Raw genomic sequence first — 19745 nt, forward strand, 5'->3', positions numbered from 1 at the left:
ACCTCGAAGTAGAAGCTAGACCTGGTTGGTTGGATTCAGCCTGGAAACAGGGTTGGGTTCATTCCAAGGTTCTCTTGGAATGAAGTGTGGTGGGGGTGGAGATAGTACAAGATGGGGCATTAATTAACATCTGTCCCTGAGGAAGTTTGGGGGGCACCACATTTGGGTTGGAGAGATCTCTATGAAAGGACAGGAAAAGGAGTTGCTGGCATGATCTTTCTCAGGACTGGCAAAGAGGGGTCTCATTGGAGAGCAGGGATCTGGATCAAGAGGAGGAGGAGTTCCAGTTTCTTTCTCACACACACCGTATTTCACCCATCTCTGTCTTTATCAGATACGTTTCTTGACCAACTGTTGTCAGGGTGGTCTCCCACAACTCCACGGGGACCTGCCAAGCTCAGGCACTGCGTTAGTCTCAGGAGATGGGGGTGGTGGCCCCTGTTTCTGGACAGAGTACGGGAGTGTCCCCTGTATTCGGGCACTAAGTGTCGTCCTCAAGAGGTGGGTGGAACGGTCTCTCCCAGGGCAGAGACCTGCTGTTCTCAGGCACTGTGTGTTGGGTGCAGAAGGTGGATGAGCTTCTTGCAGTGATGAGCTGAAGACGGTCGGGGGCTCCCATAGGAACTGGTCTGAGCTTCGCTGACGGAAAGTGCCAGCAGCTTCTCGCTGGCCTTGAGAGACACGAGCACCTGGAACCCAAAGGAAATGACACTCATCACAAAGGCAGCCCGGGCTGCGCTGTGCGTTGCCTTCGCCACGTTCCCTGCCAGGGGGCCCTGCCCCATCTACCCTCTTTGCCCGTTAGTCTGCACGCATCTCAAGGCCTAAAGTCCAGCTTTCTAGGTGACATGTGGAGCTCAGAGCGCTTCACAGAATCAGGATGAGAAGATGGAGGGATGGGCCTGAGGGTTCTGGATGCAGAGGGAGGCTGGATGGCGCCTGGTGCAGGAGCATCATTTAGGTTGCCCCGCGGGGCACAAGACTGCCACCCACCTTCCCTGCCCCAGGGGCACGAGACTGGACTCCCCATGGGGGGAGAGCTGGGAATTCCCAGATGGTGGCGATGAGGGGCACCGGGCCCAGGACGCCATCACCGCAGTCTCCTGGCGCTAGTGACTCTGGAGAGCGACCAGCATGTGGGGCGTGGGCACGGTGCAGAAGCCCCCACTGCCACCCCTTAACAACAGGCTGGTGCCCCCCAAGCCCTGCGAGTGGCCAGGCCCAGAGGGAGGCAGAGGTGGGGAGAGAACCGAAGGGGACAGGCCTGGCCGGGGAGCTTCCCCAGGGAGGGAGGGGGATGGACCCCTGCTGAAATTCACGCCCCCCCCCCCCGAAATCTGACAAGGCGCTCCTGACCTGGTGTATCTTTGGCTGCTGGCTGATGGACCGCAGGGCGATCAGTGCTGCCTCCTGCACAGCTGGCTGGGAGTCGTGGCAGGCCACGTCCAGCAGGAGATGGGGGGCTCTGTTCTGGATCAGCACGTCCCCCAGGTCCGCTGGCTGCCTGCCCAAGTTCCCCAGAGCGGAGGCAGCATTACACCGGGTTTTGGCCTGGGGGTCGCTCAAAAGCCTCACCACGCTGGGCACGGCTTTCCCCAGGGCGTGCGGGAGGGAGCCGTCCTGATAGGCAGCGTTGCCCACCGCGAAGCTGGCCGACCTGCGCACGCTCTCGTCCTGGTCCGACAGGCGCTCCAGCAGACACTCCAGCAGGCCCGCCTGGCTCCGCAGCGCCCGGGGGAAGTCCTGGCCGTGCCGCAGCAGGTTCCCCACCAGGCTGCAGGCCTTGGCGCGTATCGGGTGCTCCTGGTGGCACAGCAGGTGGCTCAGCAGTTGGTAGGCTGAGTCCGAGCCGCCCAGGATCTTCTGGAGGAAAGGCAGGTGAGCGGGACAGGTCCGGGCCACGTGGGTCAGGAGGGACAGGAGGTCCATCGTGAGGAGAGGGCTGTCCGAAAGCAAGATGGCCGACAGGAAGGCGGTGGCGCAGTCCGAGACAGCAGCCACCCCCACCAACTGGTCGATGACCCGCTGGTCGGACAGGACGAGGTGGCACAGGAGGCTCATGGGAAGCGCGGTCTCCGAGACGGGTAGATGGTGGCAGCAGACCTAGAAGGAGGAGAGATGGCAGCTGCTGAGAGGACAAGAGGCAGAAATGGGAGGGGAGGTCTCCAGGGTTCTGCTTGGCACGCGGGGAGCAAGAGAGGTGGGGTGGGCGGAGAGAAAGGGAGCATGGAGTCCAGACAGAGAGCCTGGTGCCTGTTCATCACGGCTCCAGAGCCCAAGCAATGGGAGGGAGGGAGCATTCCTGGGTACCTGGAGGAGATGGGCGGGGATCTCGGCGTCTCTCAGGGCCTTCATGACCCACCTGAAGGTCTCAGTGTCCACGTCCAAGGAGAAGGGGAAGCAGAGCAGCTGGCAGGCCTGGAGCACCACAGCTGAGACCAGCTCGGGATCACCGTCCTCCCCCACCTGCCTGGGGTCAAAGGGTCAGAGAGGATCAGATGGATGAGCCCCACAATGCTAGGCCCAGCGGGGAGGTCTGAGTGGTTGTACTGTTCCTCGGGGCACCAATGGCCCATCGGTCCACACTGTGCCAGCTGTCTGAGTGGGGCCATCCGCAGCAGCACGCACACGCCAACAGGGCCAGTTGTGTCTCGGCTGCCCTTAGAGTCCCAGATTCCAAGGCCAGCAGGGACTGTGATCATCTGGTCTGACCCCATGTAGAGCTCAGGCCAGAGACCTGCCCCCCAGTGACTCCTAGAGCAGAGCTTTTAGAGAAACACCCAATCTTGGGGGGAAAACCACCAGCGATGGCGATTCCACCACAACCCCTGGGAAGTTGTTCCGGTGGTTCATTACCCTCCTTGTTACAAACGTACACCCGATTTCCAGTCTAGCTTCAGCTCCAGCCATTGGACTGTGTTAACCCTTTCTCTGCTAAACCGACCAGCCTGTTCTCACGTATTTGTTCCCCATGTAGATACTTAGAGACTGATCAAGTCGCCCTGAAACTGACTCTGTGATAAGATCCATAGACTGGGCTCTTTGAGGCAGGATTTCTGAGGCCTGGTCCACACTAGGACTTTAATTCGGATTTAGCAGCGTTAATCCGAATTAACCCTTCACCCGTCCACACTACAGAGCCAGTTAATTCGAATTAAAGGGCCCTTTAAATCGATTTCTGTACTCCACCTCGACAAACAGAGTAGAGCCTAAATCGATTTTGTTAATTCGAATTAGGGTTAGTGTGGACGCACACAACCGAATTACTGTGTTTAAGTTAATGGGGTAGTGTGGCCGCACACCACCGAATTAATGTGGTTAAAAACCGAATTAAGGTGCTTAGTGTGGCCGCGCACAATCGAATTTATACAACCTGTTTCCCAAATTCGAATTATCTAAATTCGGATTAATCCTGTAGTGTAGACATAGCCTAAGCCTCTTCTCTGCACCTCTCCGAGTTAGCGTGTTCTCTAGATCCCCGTTCCCCATGGCACCGCCGGTCACCAAGCCCCCACGTCCCGCCCAGCCAAGCTCCTGACTGGCTGGAACTCACATCTGCGCCAGGTGACCCAGGAAGTCGAGGGAAAGCAGCTTGGGGAAGGTTGCCATGATGACGCTGTCGGGGTGGGCGAGCTGAGGAAGGCACTGGTGAGGCTCTCGGGTGAAGACGAAGAGGGTCAGGCTGAGGAAGAGCGCGGTGCCTGCAGGGGATGGGGAAGTTGGCAGACAGGTGAAACGAGGGGTGAGCAATGAGTCTTGCCCCCCCCCCCCATCCCAGGCACTGGGCGGGTTCTGGGGCAGCCAGGCCGCTCCATCTTGCCTCGCAGGCATGAGGCAGAGTGGGGAGCGCTCCTGCGATCAGGTCCCCACTCCTCCTGCCCGAGACCAGGCAGAGCCAGTGAAGCGTCCGTCGAGCCGGGAGGCTCCAGAAGAGCTGCCTGGGAACGGGTCTGAGGCAGGCTGCGTCCCAGTGTCCAAGTGACCCCGAATGTCATCTCCTGGAGACGGGCCTGCTGAACGGCAAGCAACCCACCAGGGGGTCTGCACCCCCGGGCTCAGCTGTCCCTCCTCTCCAGAGGCTCCATAGCAGCTTCCCTGTTCCTCTCCTGCCAGCTCCCAGCCTGGTGGCTGCTGCCTCCCAGCACGGGCAGGGACACCAGCCCCTGAGGACGCGGCGTAGGCCGGCTCAGTCACTGGCCCCTGCGGCTCACTGGCTCTGTGGCTGAGGTCGCTGCCCCAGGAAGACGGGCTGCCACGTTCGAATCAGTCTGGATGTCTAAGGCACCCATCACCTTGGTCACCAAGCACCAGCCTTGGCTTCATAAGGCCCATGTTAATGTCCCAGAATGCCAAGGGGGCTTTAGAGACCTGGTGAGGGGGCGCTGGGTATGATCTAGCTACTAATAAACCAAGAGACCAGACTTCTGCTGCCTGAGGGAAGGGCTGAACCCAGGAGTGAGGCAGAAGATGCTTGGGTAGATCGGGAGATACATGAACGGCTCCACACCGAGACACAAACCTTCAACTGAAGTTCTAGCTAAGGCACCTATCGGCCCCCCATCACTGGGGTATCTGAACACCTCACAGCCCACTGGGGGGCAGGGCTGTCATCCCCTTGGGCAGCTGGGAAACTGAGGCCCAGAGAGCCTAAGTGACAATCTCAGTCTGTGGGGGAGCCGGGAATGGAACCCAGGTCTCCTGAGTGCCAGGCTAACCACTGGGCCGTCCTTCCTCACGTTCTTCACCCTTCAAAAATTCCACAGCCAGGCTGCATCTGGGCGCACGTATGAGTCTTCAAAGGAACCTGCCGCAGGAGCCATGCTAATGGGGTCGGGAGGGCCGGAGCTCCAGGCTGAGGGAATCCATTCATCTCAGCTGTCTCCATGGAGATTAGCAAGTGAGGAATCTTTGCTTCCCACACCTCCAGAAGCTCATGTGAAGAGCTGCCCTGCGTGAAGGAAGCAGCTTCCACCCCTCGTGGGATCCTGCACAAAGTACCTCCCGTACCAGCTCCCAGATGTGGGGGATATTTACCGGCCAGAGAGCATTCTGGGACATGTAGTCTTAGGCCACCGGTGAAAGTGACATTCCTCCCTCCCTACCTTGAGGGGAGACGAGGGTCCAGTCTGGCTCCGGAGTGGGCTGGCCTGGCCGCGGCGTCTCGCCCTCCATCACCGGCTCGGCGGCGGCCAAGCGGAGCATCATGGCGAAACGGTGCCAGGCGACGTTCCACAGCTCCGAGCCGGCAAACCCACGCACCGTCACCGCGTCGCCCTGGTGGAGGGAGAACGCCAGTCGGTAGGCCGTGCCGCGCGAGGCGGAGCACCCTCAACCCTCGCCACCACCAAGGGGCCAAACCCAGAGCCTGGTAGGCAGCTGGTACGCCCACTGAAGTAAGGGCCTGGCCCCGGGGGAGCCGGGGTGGGGTGTCAGCACCTCACCAGACTGGACCAGGGGCTCAGACTCTTTCAAGGCCACATCACAATAGAGAGATGGTCTCATGGGCACCCCAACCCCGACGAGCCAGTCCCCAGCCCCTGCCTCCCCGTCCCCCTGCAATCACATAGCCCGCTGGTATCTCCCCAGCAGCCGCTCCCCAGCGAGTCCCGGGACTAGGGAACTGGGGGCCCTGCTTGTGCCACCTTAAAGGGGCTGGAGGTCAGAAGTGCCAAGCGCCCCCCTTTGAAACCCAGGCCCCCTCAGGGAGACCCCCAGATCACGGCTCGCTTTGGGAATGGAGGTGTCAGTGCACTGGGCGTTGTGTCTCCGTCTCACTTCACGCCTCCCCCACTGCACCACTCCCGGGGCCCTTCCTCTCCCTCAGTCAGGGGCATCCGGACTTTCCGGTAACATTTTCAGGAAGCCTGTGTGTGCCTCAGTTTCCCCCCTATTTGCATTGTTACCCTGTGGGGGCGGAGGACTGTTTGGTGGCAGGGCAGGCTAAGAGACAGGTATGAATGGTGCGTAGCTGGCTGAGGCGGGACAGGTCATTACAAAGGACTGGCTGACCCCCCCATCAATGCAGAATTCATGAAGCCATCCCCAGGCCATTGACAGCCAGAGGGAGACGGATTTCCCCACCTCTCGGCAGGGAAGCGGAGCCACGCCCCCAGCTGGAGAACAAAGGACCGGGAAGGATGGGTGGGGGGGGGGTCCGGTCTGAGGAGGCCTCGGGGCTGACCCAGGAGGAGGAGTGAGACCTCGTGGGGGTCTGGCACACGGAAGGGGTTGCGCCAAAAGACCATTCCACAGCTGGGGGCGTAGCCCCAATCGTGTGGATCCGGGACACCTGGTTTGACCCTTGACCACCCCCTCTGGTCCCCAGCAGCCTCTCGCCAAGGCAGTCCCGGCGCCGGATCCAAGCAGGCAGCGAGGTACCTGGGCAAGGAGCTGCAGCAGGAGAAGCAGGAATCCATCGTAGAGGCCGGCGCCCATGGGTGGGGGCAGGTGCAGCTGGAAGAGAAGTGGGGCAGGAGGGGCCCAGGTCAGCGCTGGGTACTGGGCTCTACAACTGGGCGGTTCCAAACGCTCCCACGGCATCAGACGGGCCGGACTGGATTCGTGCTGAGCCGCGGGTGGCCTGGTCAGGGCCTGTCCGTCCCTTCGCTGGGGTGCACTGGGGGTTCCTGGCCGTGCCCGCCCACGGGGCAGCCCCCTGGCTGGTCGCCCCTTACCTCAGCAGGCGCAGTGAGTGCATTTGTCATGGCCGGCATGGCCTCCTCGCACCCCACCTCGATGGCTGCCCCGTGCTGGCCGAGCTGAGCCAGCAGGAATCCTGCGGCGCTCTGCAGGGGAGGGGAGAGTCAGCACCGTACAGTCCGGGGGTACGTACAGCTGGCCACACCCTTCCTCCGGCACGCCTTCCCCCGCCCACCGGGAGTTGACGGCGAGCATCTCCCCCCGGGTATAGGAACAGTCAGACTGACCCCTTAGCCCCCGCCCATGGGGATCTGACTGTGAGCATCTCCCCCCAGGTATAGGAACAGTCAGATTGCCCCTCTACCCCCCGCCCATGGGGATCTGACTGTGAGCATCTCCCCCCGGGTGTAGGATCAGCCAGACTGCCCCCACACCCCTCAGTCTATGGGGATTTGGTTGTGACCCCCTCCCCCTGAGTGTAGGAACAGTCTGACTGCAGCTAGCTCCCTGAATGGGAAGGGTTAGGCAGAGATGCAGGGCTCTGCCCATACACGGATGGGGATTAGGCCGTTTCAAGCCAGGCACGGTCCTCCCGGGACAGGAGCCAGTTGGGTGGGGCTGTGCCAGGCGGACGGACTCACCACGAGGGAGACGACAGCCGATTGGGTGAAGAGCTCGGCGGCGGCGCTCACCACCAGGTCCACCCTGAAACACAGCGACCCAGACCCAGGCATCAGGAGAAGCTGGGAAATCGATCCCTGCCGGGGACTGACTCACCCCAGCAGGCCCTACAGAGCTGGGCAAACTGATCACGGACAGCAACCACTTCCCCCAGCACTGAAAGGCGGCCACCTCTGAGAGGCAATGCAGCAGCTGGGTCACAGTATATAGCAACGCTGGTGACGCAATCCCGTAATTCAACACACTGCCGAGGACTTTCGGGAGGCGGAATGAAGCTGCCCAGCTGGCATTTGGCCAGGGCAGGAGGGTCCAGAGTCTGGTTCTTGGGAAAACCCCTGAGACTAAGGGCTTCCTGTCTTGTCTTCTGAGAAAAGTGGTACTGCAGCAGCCCAGCGCCCCCTAGTGCCGCCCTGGGATCTGTACTGAGCCCCACATCCTGTTCCCCGCAGCCCCGCGCCCCCTATCGCCCCACTGCGGTCAGCGCTGACTCCGAGGGGAAAGCACCCCTGGCCTGCAGCCACAAAGCTGATGGGCTCCTTTGCAGGAGAAGGGTCACCGCAGCTTCCCTGAAACGCTCTGCCCACGGGGAGGTCCAGCGCTAGCTGCAGCCCGGCCCTGGCAGGGATCCCATCTAAGAGCAGATCTTGCTGCGGCCACCAGCCACTGGGGAAGGGGCGTGTGGAGTAGACTAGACCCACGCCCCCCAGCTCACCCCGCAGGCGCTGAACGGCCAACGTCCCTGCCCAGGCCGGGCACGGGGTGGGGGCAGACACACTCACCGGGGAGGGAGAGCCTGCAGCTGGAGGGCGAGCAGGGACAGCAGGTGCAGCGACGCCTCGCAGGCTTGCACCCGCAGCCGCTCCCCCATCGGGACCTGCAAAGGAGAGAGCTCAGGGCTGGGGGCAGAGAGACCTGGGCGCTGGGCAGGAGGGCAAAGGCTGCCAGGGTGGGCACCACTGAATCACTGGGCTGCTCAGACCAGAGGCAGACCTGGGACAATGGTTCCTTTCTTGGTTACCTCCACCCCGCCCTGCCCCCGCCTCTCACCAAACTGGTCCCAACTCCTCCCCTGCCAGGCCCTGGCTAACCTCCCTCCCCCCCCCCCCCCCCCCAGCCGGTGGGCGAGGGCATGAGCTCCCCCAGCCGGGGGCTGGATCTAGTCCGTGCTCAGCAGGAGTCTGACAGAGGGAGAAGCCCAGCTGTACCGCGATCCGCCCCCCGGGGGTCTCCGTGGGGTGAGAGGGACGTACCTCGCCCTTCACCAGCCGGGCCAGGGAGCTCGGCACTTGCTGCCCCTTTGCCAGGAGCCGGCACAGGCTTTTACTGGCGTGGCCGCAGGAGTACAAGACCTGGGGGACAGAGGGACAGCAGAGGTCAGCGCGGGGGACACACAGAGCCGGGAGCCCAGCTAGGAAAGGAGAAGGGGGGAAGAAGTGCCCTGTCCCCCCGGGAGGGGAACAGAGACCCATGACCAGACCACAGGCCGTCGTGGGCTCGGTTTCATGGTGACCCCACATCGCAGGCGGGCCCCAAGGGACCCAGCGGGGAGAAGGCAGGATGGCTGAGGTCTGCCACCATGACAGCAGCGGGCCCGTTGCTATCTGGCACGACTGGTGCCCCATGGGTGCCATGCTGTGGGAGCTACCGCAGTGGGGCCAGGGCTGGATCTGATCCCCAGGGGAGAGCACAGCTGGGGGCCACGCCACTCACAGGCCCATCCCATTGGCCCCACGGAAGCCCACCAAGGGGCAATGGAGGCACGACGGGGTCAGCCCGGGGACCCGTTACCTTCAGCACGTTCAGGGAGCAAGCCGGGCGCTCGAGTCCCGCCAGCAGCCTCACTAGCAGCCAGCTGTTTTCCTCCGTCAGTTTCTCAGCCACCTGCTGGGCCACCTGTGGGAAACCAGACAAGAGGATCACAGCCCCAGAGACCTGCTAGTGACCTAGGTGGTAGGGGGCACTCTGCTGCAGGGAGCTGGGGGGCTCTCGCCTCTGAGCCAGTGCTGGCCCCAATGCCCCAGCCTGGCGCTAGGGGGCGCTGTGGTGCAGGGAGTGGGGTGGGGTCACTAGGGGCCGTTCTCCCCTGGCAGTCAGTGCTGGCGCTAGGGGGCGCCGTGCTGCAGGGAGCAGGGTGGGGGCTCAGTAGGGGGCGCTCTCCCCAGCACGGCCCTGGGGGAACGCTGCATTCTCTTTTGAAGAAGGTGTAACACCGTGGCCGAGCCCGCCTAGGGCTGTTAAAGACCCTCTCGCGCTGTCTCTGCGCCCGCGTCGGGGCGTTTACCCAGCGTCCTGCTCAGATCCCAGCGGGGATAATTGCATTCCCCCCATGTGTTCCATTGCCTACGGGAGCCTCATTTACTCCCTGTCCTGAGCTGCTGCGTGGCACTGCTGTGCGCTGTTATACACCTGCCACTTTCCTCCCCAGAGGTGGCTGCACGCGAGTGTCCCCTGGGCAGCGTCTGTACAGTGCTCTAGATCAGGCCAGGGTGGTGGCAGTGACCCCGTCAGGAAGGGTCACCTTCAGCCACGCAGGGCGCTCGCAGGGCACTTGTTGCCTCGTAGCCGGGAAGGAACCGTGAACGGGCCGAGCTCCTGACCTGCTTTTTGGCCTCCTGGCACCCGTTCCGCCCCACGGGGAGGCTGCAGACTGCGGCCAGTGCTGCTGTGAAGACATCTGCCCCACGCTCCCGCTGCTCCCGCGCAGCTTTCGCCTCCCTCGCTGGCTCTGGGCAGGGACGAAAGATCAAAGAAGACACGTACTTATGAACAAAGATCGGGCTGCTGAGACAGCCAGATGGACAATTAGTGCACAGGGGCTGCAAGTCAGGAGTGAGGGGCACCAGCAGGGCTGTGTGGGGAGGAGCACAGAGCTGGGCTAGAAGGGGGCTGCGGGTCGGGACTGAGGGGCACCAGCAGGGCTGTGTGGGGAGGAGCACAGAGCTGGGCTAGCAGGGGGCTGGGGGTCGGGACTGAGGGGCACCAGCAGGGCTGTGTGGGGAGGAGCACAGAGCTGGGCTAGCAGGGGGCTGCGGGTCGGGATTGAGGGGCACCGGCAGAGCTGGGAGCGGGAACTGTCTGTTCTACCCTTGGCTCTGATCAGGGCCATCGGTCACTTACTTTCCCCAGCACTAAAATGAGGAACAAAGACCCGTGGGCGGTGACTGCAGCTCGCTGGGGACCCTGCCAGCCCGAGGGGCCGGAGGAAGCCCAGCCACCAGGCAGATGTGGGGCTGCCCCCACCAGGGGGATATCCCCCCATTCATCCCAGGTGCGGGGAGAGCGTTACCTTCTGGAGCGGGCTGCTCCAGGGTGGCCCCCTGGAGGAGTGCGTCCAGCAGGGGGCGCTGCTTGGCGAGCAGGCTGGCGTAGAAGGGGCCCGACACACAGGGGCTGCTGCTGTCCATGCCCTCACAGAGCCGGGCGAAGCACTGCAGAGGGACCCAGAGATCTGCAATCACCGCACGGCTGGGGAGAGGGACGGGGCAGGGAAGGGGAGGCCGTGGGTGGAGGCTCTAGGCCTGAGAGGGGAGGGGGTCCCGGATGATTCTGAGCCATGACCGCGCAGGAGCCCGCAGGATTGCCCCTCCAGGGGCAGGGCTGGCGTGGGGGGGGGGGAAGAGAGACACAAGGAGGGGGCGAGGGGACGGGAATGAGGCCGCGCGCTGGGCCGTCGGAGCGCGCAGGAGCCCGCAGGATTGACGCTCCAGGGGCAGGGCTGGCAGGGAGGGGAGAGACACAAGGAAGGGGCGAGGGGTCGGGAACGAGGCCTCGCGCTGGGCTGTCGGAGCGCGCAGGAGCTCGCAGGATTGCCCCTCCAGGGGCAGGGCTGGCGGGGGGGGGGGGGGGAGACACAAGGAAGAGGCAAGGGGACAGGAACGAGGCCGCGGGAGCGCACGGGAGGCGCCCAGCGAGTGAGTAGGGGGGTGCGAGAGGGAGCCGAGCACGCGGGAGGGGCCCCTTTACCATGCTGCTCTGCTCGCGAAGCCTTGTCTCGACATCCGTTGGCTGGGCCAGCAGCTGGGGCAGCAGAGAGAGGAAGCCGGCAGCCGCCTCGTGGAAAACCTGCAGGCTGGGGGAGGCGGGTGTCGGTGGAGGCGAGGCCCTGGGGGCCAGGGGTCGCCCGATGAACTACACGCTCAGCCAGGCAATGGGACCAGCTCTCCCCATGGGATCTGCCAGCTGCGCCCATACTGCAGAGCCCCCGGGGGAGGGCAGCCCAGGGAGGCTGGTGTCTGGCTAACGGGCAGGTCAGCCCCAGCGGAGGCACCACGGCCCAGTGAGGATGCCTCAGGACTGGGAGACGGAAAGTCTGAACTCGTCAGCTCTGCTACCTTGTGGGATCTGGGAGTATCCGTGCCCCCCCTCCGTGCCTCGGTTTCCCCATCTGTACAATGGGGGATGATGATCCTGACTGAGAGCCCTGGAGGACACCGTGCTGTGGAGGGGCCACATTCGGGTCTCTCCCCCATGCTGCGAGCTCTAATCCTGGAGTGTGGCCCCGAGGATGGAGCCGGCACGTGAGGGGCTGGTGGGGAGAAGGGTGGGAGGGGATCTCAGTGCAGTGCCTCTCAGAGACTCCGGTTCCAGTACAGGCCACCCCCCCCCCGCCGGCGGCCACTCTACCTTCTCCTCCGGCTCCGCTGCAGGTGGGACTCACTGGTGAAATAGGCCGCTGTCACGCCAACCAGGTCCGTCAGCAGCGTGATGCACCAGGGCTGCTGCGGGAGCAGGAAAGAACCCATGTGCCAGGGAGCGCCACTCAGACAGGCTGGCAGCCAAACTGCCCGGCCCTATGGCACCACAGGACCCTTCCCCCTCTGACAGGGGCTTGCAAGGGGGCGCTAGTCCCTCAGGGTTAGCTCCGGGAGGTAGCACACCCAGAGATGGAGGGGGGCCACAACTGAACTCATGCAGCGGTGATGATACAACAGCCTCTAGGGGGCGACACCCCCCCCCCCAGGCCTCCCCCACCCTTGCCCCGGCGGCCTGGCATGCCTCAGCATGTGCAGAACTAGCCTCTGGGGGGGGGGGGGGGCACACGCATACCCAGCACTCCCCGCACCCACCTGCTTGCTGCTGGCGCTCTGCAGGATTTGCCCGAGCAGGTGCAGCAGGAAGTGAGGTAAATCCGCGGCCTGGCAGAAGCTGTACAGAAGCTCTGAGTCACACCTGGTGGCGAGCAGGTTGCCCAGGACGCGGAGGGCAGGGCGGAGATGAGACGCTCCCTCCAACATCCCCTCCAGCACCTGGGCACGGAGAGGCAGAGGAGGGGCCTGTGATGTGAGCACCCTGGCACTGGCATGGGCAGCATGTCTGCCAGCCACAGAGCTCCTCTCATCACGGGGAGGGGGCAGAGCAGGGATCCACCAAACAGGAGAGCTCAGATCTCTGGGGACAAAGGAGGAACTTCCTCCCCTGGATAGGAGGGGGGATGGATGGATCCAGGTGTTTCCCCCAGGGTCACCAATGCAGGGGGAGGGAAAGGCTTCCCTGCCTTGCTCCGAGCTCCCTGTCCTAGGCGCTTCCTTCACCTGTCTCCACGCCGACGCAAAGCACTTATGGAAGAGAGTCGGGATCATGATCCCCATTGTGCAGATGGGGAAACTGAGGCACAGGACACACACTCTCTCTCTCTCTCTCTCTCCCTCCCTCCCTGGGTCCCGCAAGGTAACACGGCTGATAACCGAGTCCAATCTCCTGCCTCCCAGTCCCGAGCCCTTCCTTGAATAGCGAGCTGGGAATAAGGAATGGCTGCCCCCAGCCCGCTCCCCCCGGCTGGCCCCACTCGCCTGCTGGCTGGAGTGCTGGAGCCGGGCCCGGATGCGCTGCAGGAAGGCCGGGTCCCCCAGAAGGCTCAGGGGCGTGCTCAGCTGCATGGTGGCGGGTTCCGTGGCCTCGATCAGATGCTGCCATTCGTCGTCACTATCCAGTTCCTAAGTCAAAGGTCACAAGAGTGGGGAGATGGCCACTTCGATACCATCAGGTTGAGGGGAGTGGGGCCACGCCTGCCCCAGACTCTCCAGAGCCCTCAAACCAGCTCCCAAGGGCCCCAGCCCGCACCCCGTCACCTCTCACCTCGTTCTCCAGGTCCACGGTCTCGATGCTGCGCCTGCCGCGTGGCCCCGCTTCGCTGCCCCCCACCGGCGTGGGAGCCCCCATCTCCACCTCCGGGAACTCCCGCTCGTAATCCTGTGTGATCCGGTGCTCCCTGCCCAAGAAGCAGTGCAGCTAGAGACCCGTCCTGCGCCATCTCCTGGCTGACGGGTGCCCCCCAGCCCAGTCCCCTCCCCCGCCCCCCCCGGAAACCCACAGACCCAGCTGAGCCAGGGCAGGCACCCCTGCCCCTCACCGCGGCGTCGGGGGAGGCTCCGTTGTCTCCCACTCGGCCTGGGGCTCTTCTCCCAGGATGGCTTTGTTCTCGTCTTCAGGAGGGGAGCCCGGAGCGCGGGCTGCCTGCTCCCCCTCCCTGAGAGCTGCCTTCCCAGGGGCTGCTTTGGGTTTGTGCCCCAGACCTCCGCTGGCTGCCTCCTTGTTAGACGGCGCGTCTGCCTTCAGCTGCTCCTGGAAAAGACCAAAGAGCTTCAGCCAGGTTAGATCTCCGTGTAACTGACCAAGATCCCAGACTCCTGCCTCCACTCCCCTCTCATCGGGGGGCGGGGTCTCTCTCCCTGTAACTGACAAGCCCCAGACACCCATCTCCCTGTAACTGACCAAGCCCGACTCTCACCCAGCCCCTGGGGCCCTATCTGTGTAACTGACCAATCCCTCGGGCTCCTGTCCCCACTCAGTCCCCCCAGTCATCAGGGGATCTCTCTCCCTGTAACTGACCGACCCCCCCAGACTCCGATCTCACCCTTGATCCCCCATGGACCCTACCGTGTAACTGTCCCAACCATCTCCTGGCTTCACTCCCCCTCCCACTTCCTCGGGGACCTCCAGCTGGAGGGGCCCTGCTCGGTCTCTCGCTCAGCCCCTGGCCAAGTTCCCTCCTAGGCTCCGTGTGTCCCAGTGAGCTCCCAGCGCCGCTGCAGTGAGGGCTCTGCCCAGCCCGCAGGACACCAGACACACACCTTCTTCCGGGCTGCCTCAGCCATCTTCTGCTGCGCCTTCCTCAGGATCTTGGACTGGCCGCTCCTGGGGGCCAGCGAGTGAGCCTGCTTCTCCTTCAGCACCTGCAGCTCCGGGGGCAGCTTGCTGGTGAAGGGGTTCGCGATCCCGTGTTGCTCCATGTCATCGATCACTGCCGGGAGCGGGGGGGTGAGCCCAGTCAGGAACCACAGCAACCATAACGGGGGGTGAGGGGAGCTCCAGGGACTGGAGGGGACAGGCCACCCCATGGGCACTCTGGAGACGGCATGGGCTGGGGGGTTGGTGGCGAGGCAGTTGCCCATTGCATCCAGGGGAGATGGGGCGGAGGGGGTGGCCGAGCTGCGGGCGGTGATGGTGGCTTTGCACCCAGTCCAGCAGGAACAGAGCGACGGGTGGGGGGGAGCACTCACTGGTGACCCGTCCAGCGATGAAGGGATGGCACAGGAGCTCCGGCCACGACAGGCGCTGGCGAGGGTCCTTCATCAACAGGCCTTGCAGGAAGTTCTGCCCAGGGGCACAGAGACCCATTGTCACACTCACCGCCTCTCTGTGCCCCCACCATTGCTGGGACACAGTGAACTGGGCATGTGCACTAGCCTAATGGGTAGGCAGGACTCCTGGGTTCTACCCCTGGCTCGGAAGGGAGTGTGGCGTAGTGGGGAGAAATGCATGTTTCTGTTGAAATGACTGAAATAGTTCAAAGCTGGCATACAGTGTCTCATCATTATGCTTCAGCGTTAACATCCCTTGAGATTCATGGGCCAGTCTGTGTCCCTCAGAGCTGCTGTTTCAGGCTGTCTACAAACTCAGGCAGGCGTTGCTGCGTCAGTTACGCTTCTGTCACCCTGGAAGGGTTTCTTCACAACCATAAGGGCTGGAAGCAATTTGTTTAAACAGAAGCTGAGATTCCAGAGGACGATTCAGCAGCAAGGGGCGGATCCTGCACTGAACATGCAGGGCCCTGACTCCCCTTGCAACCAGCTCTGGGGTGAGCCCCCCACAGCCATCAAACAGCGTACAGCAACACCGCTCACCAGGGAAGGAAGTGAAGAATCCAGTTTGCAAGGGGAGTCAGTGGAACCGCTCATGATTCCCAAGCAGGAATTTGGCCTGGACAGCCCATCCCCTGGGAAAGGGGGCTTCAGTGACCTCGTCTGACGAGGGGCTGTTGGAGCCAGGGGGGGCCTGTTTGGAACCAGGGCAGCTGTGGCTCTGTGGCTACAGGGGGACTGCCCACCTCTCATCCCCTTTACCTTGAACGAAGGGCTCATGGTTTTGGGCCACTTGATGGGGTCCTTGATGATGAGGCTGACCAGCTGGAAGATGCTGTTGGTGTAGAAGGGCGGCGTCCCCACGAACAGCTCGTACAGAATGCAGCCCACAGACCACAGGTCGGCCGTGTGGTCGTAGGGCTTCTCCTGCACCAGCTCGGGGGACATGTACAGCGGGGTGCCCTTGATGGACGTCAGCACCATGGTGTTGATGCTCATGGCGCGAGCGAACCTGCCGGGCGAGAGGGAGCCCCTTAATTCTGCCTCCAAGAGCCCCCCAGCCCAGGAACCCTTCGAATGCCCCAATGGCCTCAGATGCCAAGGGCGTGCGACTTCCTTGGGCACCTACCCGAAGTCACAGAGCTTAACGATGCCCCCTTTGCCCAGCAGGATGTTCTGGGGCTTCATGTCGCGGTGCAGGATCCGGTGGGAGTGGAGGTAATAGAGGGCGGAGACCAGCTGGGAGGCGATGTCCTGAACCTGAGAGACACGGCCACCCTGAGGCCTCAGCGGCCGAGTCTGCGTCCTGACCACAGCTCTGCCAGCGCCCTCACTCCTGACCTGCAGCCCTCTGCTAGCCCAGTCCTGGGCCCCACACAGCTCTGCCGGGGCCCCTCACTCCCGCCCCGCAGCCCCCTGCTAGCCCAGCTCCTCCCCACACACACAGCTCTGCCGGGGCCCCTCACTCCCACCCCGCAGCCCCCTGCTAGCCCAGCTCTGGCTATGCCCACACACTGATCTCTGCCGATGCCCTTCTGTCTCAACCCACAGCCCAAGACTTTCCACACACCCAGCTCTGCCAGGGCCCCTCAATCCTGACCAACAGCCTCCGGTTATCGCAGTCTTGGGCTCCCCGCCCAGGCACAGAGCTCTGCCTTAGCCCTTTGATCCCGACCCACCCCTCATCCCTATTCCAGTCCTGGACACAGGTGAGAAGCAGGCTGAGACCCAGCCAGTTCATGTCACTTGTAGCCTAAGGCTAGATTTGAATCCAGCTCACGTCGAGGTGAAAGGTGAGTTCTCTCTCCCACTTGGCCAATCAGAGCCTTCCCGCCCCTGCCTCTGGGCTCCGATTCCTTCCCCTTTGGACTAAAGACTCGGCAGTGTCCAGCCAGCTCTGACATCCGCTTGTCGGAAGAAGCAACATTGGCACTTCCTGGAGGACCGTGAGCCCCTCGCCACGCCCCGCCCCAGGCCTGACATGACTCCGACTGGCCCTGATGCGTCAGCGTCACAGAGCTACCTGGTCCTCTGGCAGATTCCCATCATCCTCCAGGATCTGGAAAAGCTCCCCCTCCGCGTAGTCCGTCACCACCACCACCTGCAGGGGGGAGGCAGGAAGGGATCGTGGGAGCTCGGAGAGCAGGTGCGAAGCCCAGCTGTGTCCTGGGGACCCCTGGGGACGGGCTCCATGGCTGGAGCATTGGTGCTGGGAAACCCGCCGGGCGAGGACACTGATTTCAGCACGTCTGGCCAGGGCTCGAGACCCAGACTTAACCCTTGTTCAGGCAGCCTCCTAGTGGCACTCTGGAGTGAGGCCTCGGGATTGAGCCCAAAAGGCGGAGGAAACACCCCGCTGGGCCCTGGGGAACGCAGCAGAGGGAGGCAATGAGCGCCGTGCCGTCTGACATGGGACTCACCCGTGCAGCGAGACACACACCCAGCCGCTGGCAGGCGGGGCGAGAAACGTACAGCAGAGTCCCAGGAAAGGCCAATGCTTGCTCCTTCCAGCCAGGGCCGCCTGCCCTGATGGCGTCGCTGGGAGCGACAGGACACCTCTAGCACCTGCCGGCAGGGCCCAGCTACGGCTCCTCAGGAGAACCTGTGCGGCTGACAATGCACGCGCCTCCCCACCCTCTTACCTCCTTGTCCGTCTCAAAGCTGTCGAGCATCTGGACGATGTTGGGGTGGTGCAGCCCCCTCATGATCTCAATTTCCCGCTGCAGGTTCTTCAGCTCCTTCTCCGATCGCCCGACTTTGGGGATGAACTTCAGCGCCACCACCTGCCAAAGCAGACAAAGCTGGGAGCTGTATGCCCGCACCCACCACTGCTCCCACCCAGGCCCCAGTCAGGCAAGGATCAACTAGTGACTGCTAGGGTGGAAGGCGAAGGCCAGGTCTACACTCCCCTACCACTGCATGTAACCTTAGCACTGGGCATGGATTAAGGGGATCCCAGAGTTTTCTGTGTTTCAGTGTTCATAACTTTTAAAATCTTGAACTGATTTTCTTCAAACATGGTTAACTGGTAGATCTCAACGAGATCTACAAAACAAGCTAGGGTTGAAAAACTTCAGTCATTTTTAAAAGTATGACGATTCAGTGCTGGGAAATTTTGTAAAGCGTGAGTGTAGCTAGGTCTGCCCATGTGCAGGCTGCATCTTTCTCCAGGGTTCTGATTTTTAAAAGTTGCGTAGGGTTTCCTGGGCAGAATCTTGCACACACTGACTTGTGCAAATGGTAGCACTTAGTCATATAACTGCCTTATTCTGCTGCAAATCAGGTACCAGATGTCTAAGTGCCACTAACTGAATCTGCAATGAATTGCCGGCAAAATGGTGGGTGAACAATTGTGCTAGTAGAAATGGAGGAGGGGTGAAAGGCCTTTCCAAAATCAGTGTGTGAACCTGTAGAATTCATTTTTTTTTTTTAAATAGATGGAGATATGCACCTATCTCACAGAACTTGAAAGGTCATTGAGTTGAGTCTAGTCCCCTACCTTCACAGCAGGACCAAGTACCATCCCTGATAGATTTTTGCCCCAAATTGCCCCCTCAAGGATTGAAATCACAACCCTGGGTTTAGCAGGCCAATGCTCAAACCACTGAGCTATCCCCCCCTGTTGCACCTTCACAGGTTCAGTAACCAAGCTGCAAATTGTCAGGAGTTAATCAAAACCTATTTTTATCTAGATCAAGCCAAGGTACCAGACCTCAGTGAGATTCTGCCCAGAACAAGTTTCAGATGTTGGTTGCTTTTGCTGCAGCCCTGTCTAAAAGGTACAGGAAGAATCAAGCTGTCAAATTCAGAAATAAATGTTCCAGAAAGTGCTGAGCATGTGAAAGCAGGGGATTAGAATGGAAACTGTTGTGCAACCTTAAGTACAGTGGAAACTACCAGAGAAACGATCTGGTGAGGATCACACATATGATTGTCAGAGACCCTGGACCTGGAGGCCCAGTCACAGAACCCTGAGCTGCATACCAAGAACTCTTCAGCCCTGTGTTATGTTTCCCCCATATGTCCTTTTCCCCACATCTCACCCATCCCACCCACCTCCTCAGAGAGCCCCTCCCTGGATCTCTCCTCACCTGAGCGCTATATTTCCGGCGCCCCTTGTACACCCTCCCAAAGGAGCCCTCTCCAATCATCTCCAGCACGTGGTATTTCTCCATGGTGGGCACGCCAGCCTGACAGGGCAAAGTGGCACATTAGAGGATGTTCAATTCATCTCCCACCTCCTGGGCCTCCCATCCCCCCTCAGGCCTATGCCAGCTGAGAAGACGGACGGTGCGATGGTTAGGGCACTAGTGAAGAGACGGGGGACCTGGGTTCAAATCCCTGTTCTGCCACAGACCTCCTGTGTGACCTCAACAAGTCACTGAGGCCCAGATCCTTTCAATGGGAGTCAGGTGCCTAAATACTTTGGAGCATCCAGGACATCATCTCTCTGGGCTTCAGTCCCCTCATGTGGAAAATGGAGATGAAAGTACCTCAGTGGGGGGGGGGGATGATAAACACATTAGAGATTGAGGTGCTCAAATGCTACGGTGCTACCTAGAATCTTCTCTTGGGCAGTGGTTCCCAAACTGGGGTTTGTGAAATGTTACAGGGGTTCTTGGGAACAAAATCCCCAATGGCAGACAGAGCTGTCCCTGGGCAGCACGGGGCCAGCAGCCTGGTGTCCCTGGACTTCCAAGATCAAAGCAAGCATGTCTATTACACTGAGGAGATATAAACTTCAAGACTCCTTATAAGAACAACAAAAAATATCCACCTCCCTTTCCATTTTTTTAAATGAAACAGGCAGCTAGTATTGTTTTTAAATGATTATGAAGAACAAGT

General features: G+C 61.5%; 1 protein-coding gene across 1 annotated transcript; it reads right to left on the reverse strand.

Annotated features, from left to right (window-relative positions):
* Window positions 1–275: 275 nt before the first annotated feature.
* On the reverse strand, window positions 276–19090 carry STK36 (serine/threonine kinase 36). The gene is made up of 26 exons (XM_026647354.2): window positions 18992–19090; window positions 17543–17683; window positions 16924–17001; window positions 16030–16160; window positions 15663–15912; window positions 14820–14913; window positions 14391–14560; window positions 13670–13881; window positions 13396–13528; window positions 13110–13253; window positions 12387–12566; window positions 11944–12038; window positions 11284–11389; window positions 10607–10748; window positions 9918–10045; window positions 9109–9213; window positions 8571–8669; window positions 8100–8194; window positions 7281–7344; window positions 6675–6785; window positions 6379–6453; window positions 5103–5274; window positions 3554–3701; window positions 2311–2470; window positions 1357–2103; window positions 276–689 (listed from the first exon to the last, which is right to left on the reverse strand). The coding sequence occupies exons 1-26, from the start codon at window positions 19073–19075 to the stop codon at window positions 543–545; spliced, it is 4011 nt and encodes a 1336-aa protein (XP_026503139.1). The 5' UTR covers window positions 19076–19090; the 3' UTR covers window positions 276–542.
* Between the last annotated feature and the right edge of the window lie 655 nt (window positions 19091–19745).

The sequence above is a fragment of the Terrapene carolina genome, unplaced genomic scaffold (assembly GCF_002925995.2).
Source record: "Terrapene carolina triunguis isolate 2854851 unplaced genomic scaffold, T_m_triunguis-2.0 Scaffold62, whole genome shotgun sequence".
Lineage (NCBI taxonomy): Eukaryota > Metazoa > Chordata > Testudines > Emydidae > Terrapene > Terrapene triunguis.

Excerpts from the sequence above, each read along its gene's own strand:
- STK36 (XM_026647354.2), bottom strand. The coding sequence starts at position 19,075 with ATGGAGAAATACCACGTGCTGGAGATGATTGGAGAGGGCTCCTTTGGG. Across the intron at positions 15,913-16,029 it reads GTTAAGCTCTGTGACTTCGG|GTTCGCTCGCGCCATGAGCA; the intron begins GTAGGTGCCCAA and ends CTCGCCCGGCAG. Across the intron at positions 690-1,356 it reads AGCAGCCAAAGATACACCAG|GTGCTCGTGTCTCTCAAGGC; the intron begins GTCAGGAGCGCC and ends TTTGGGTTCCAG.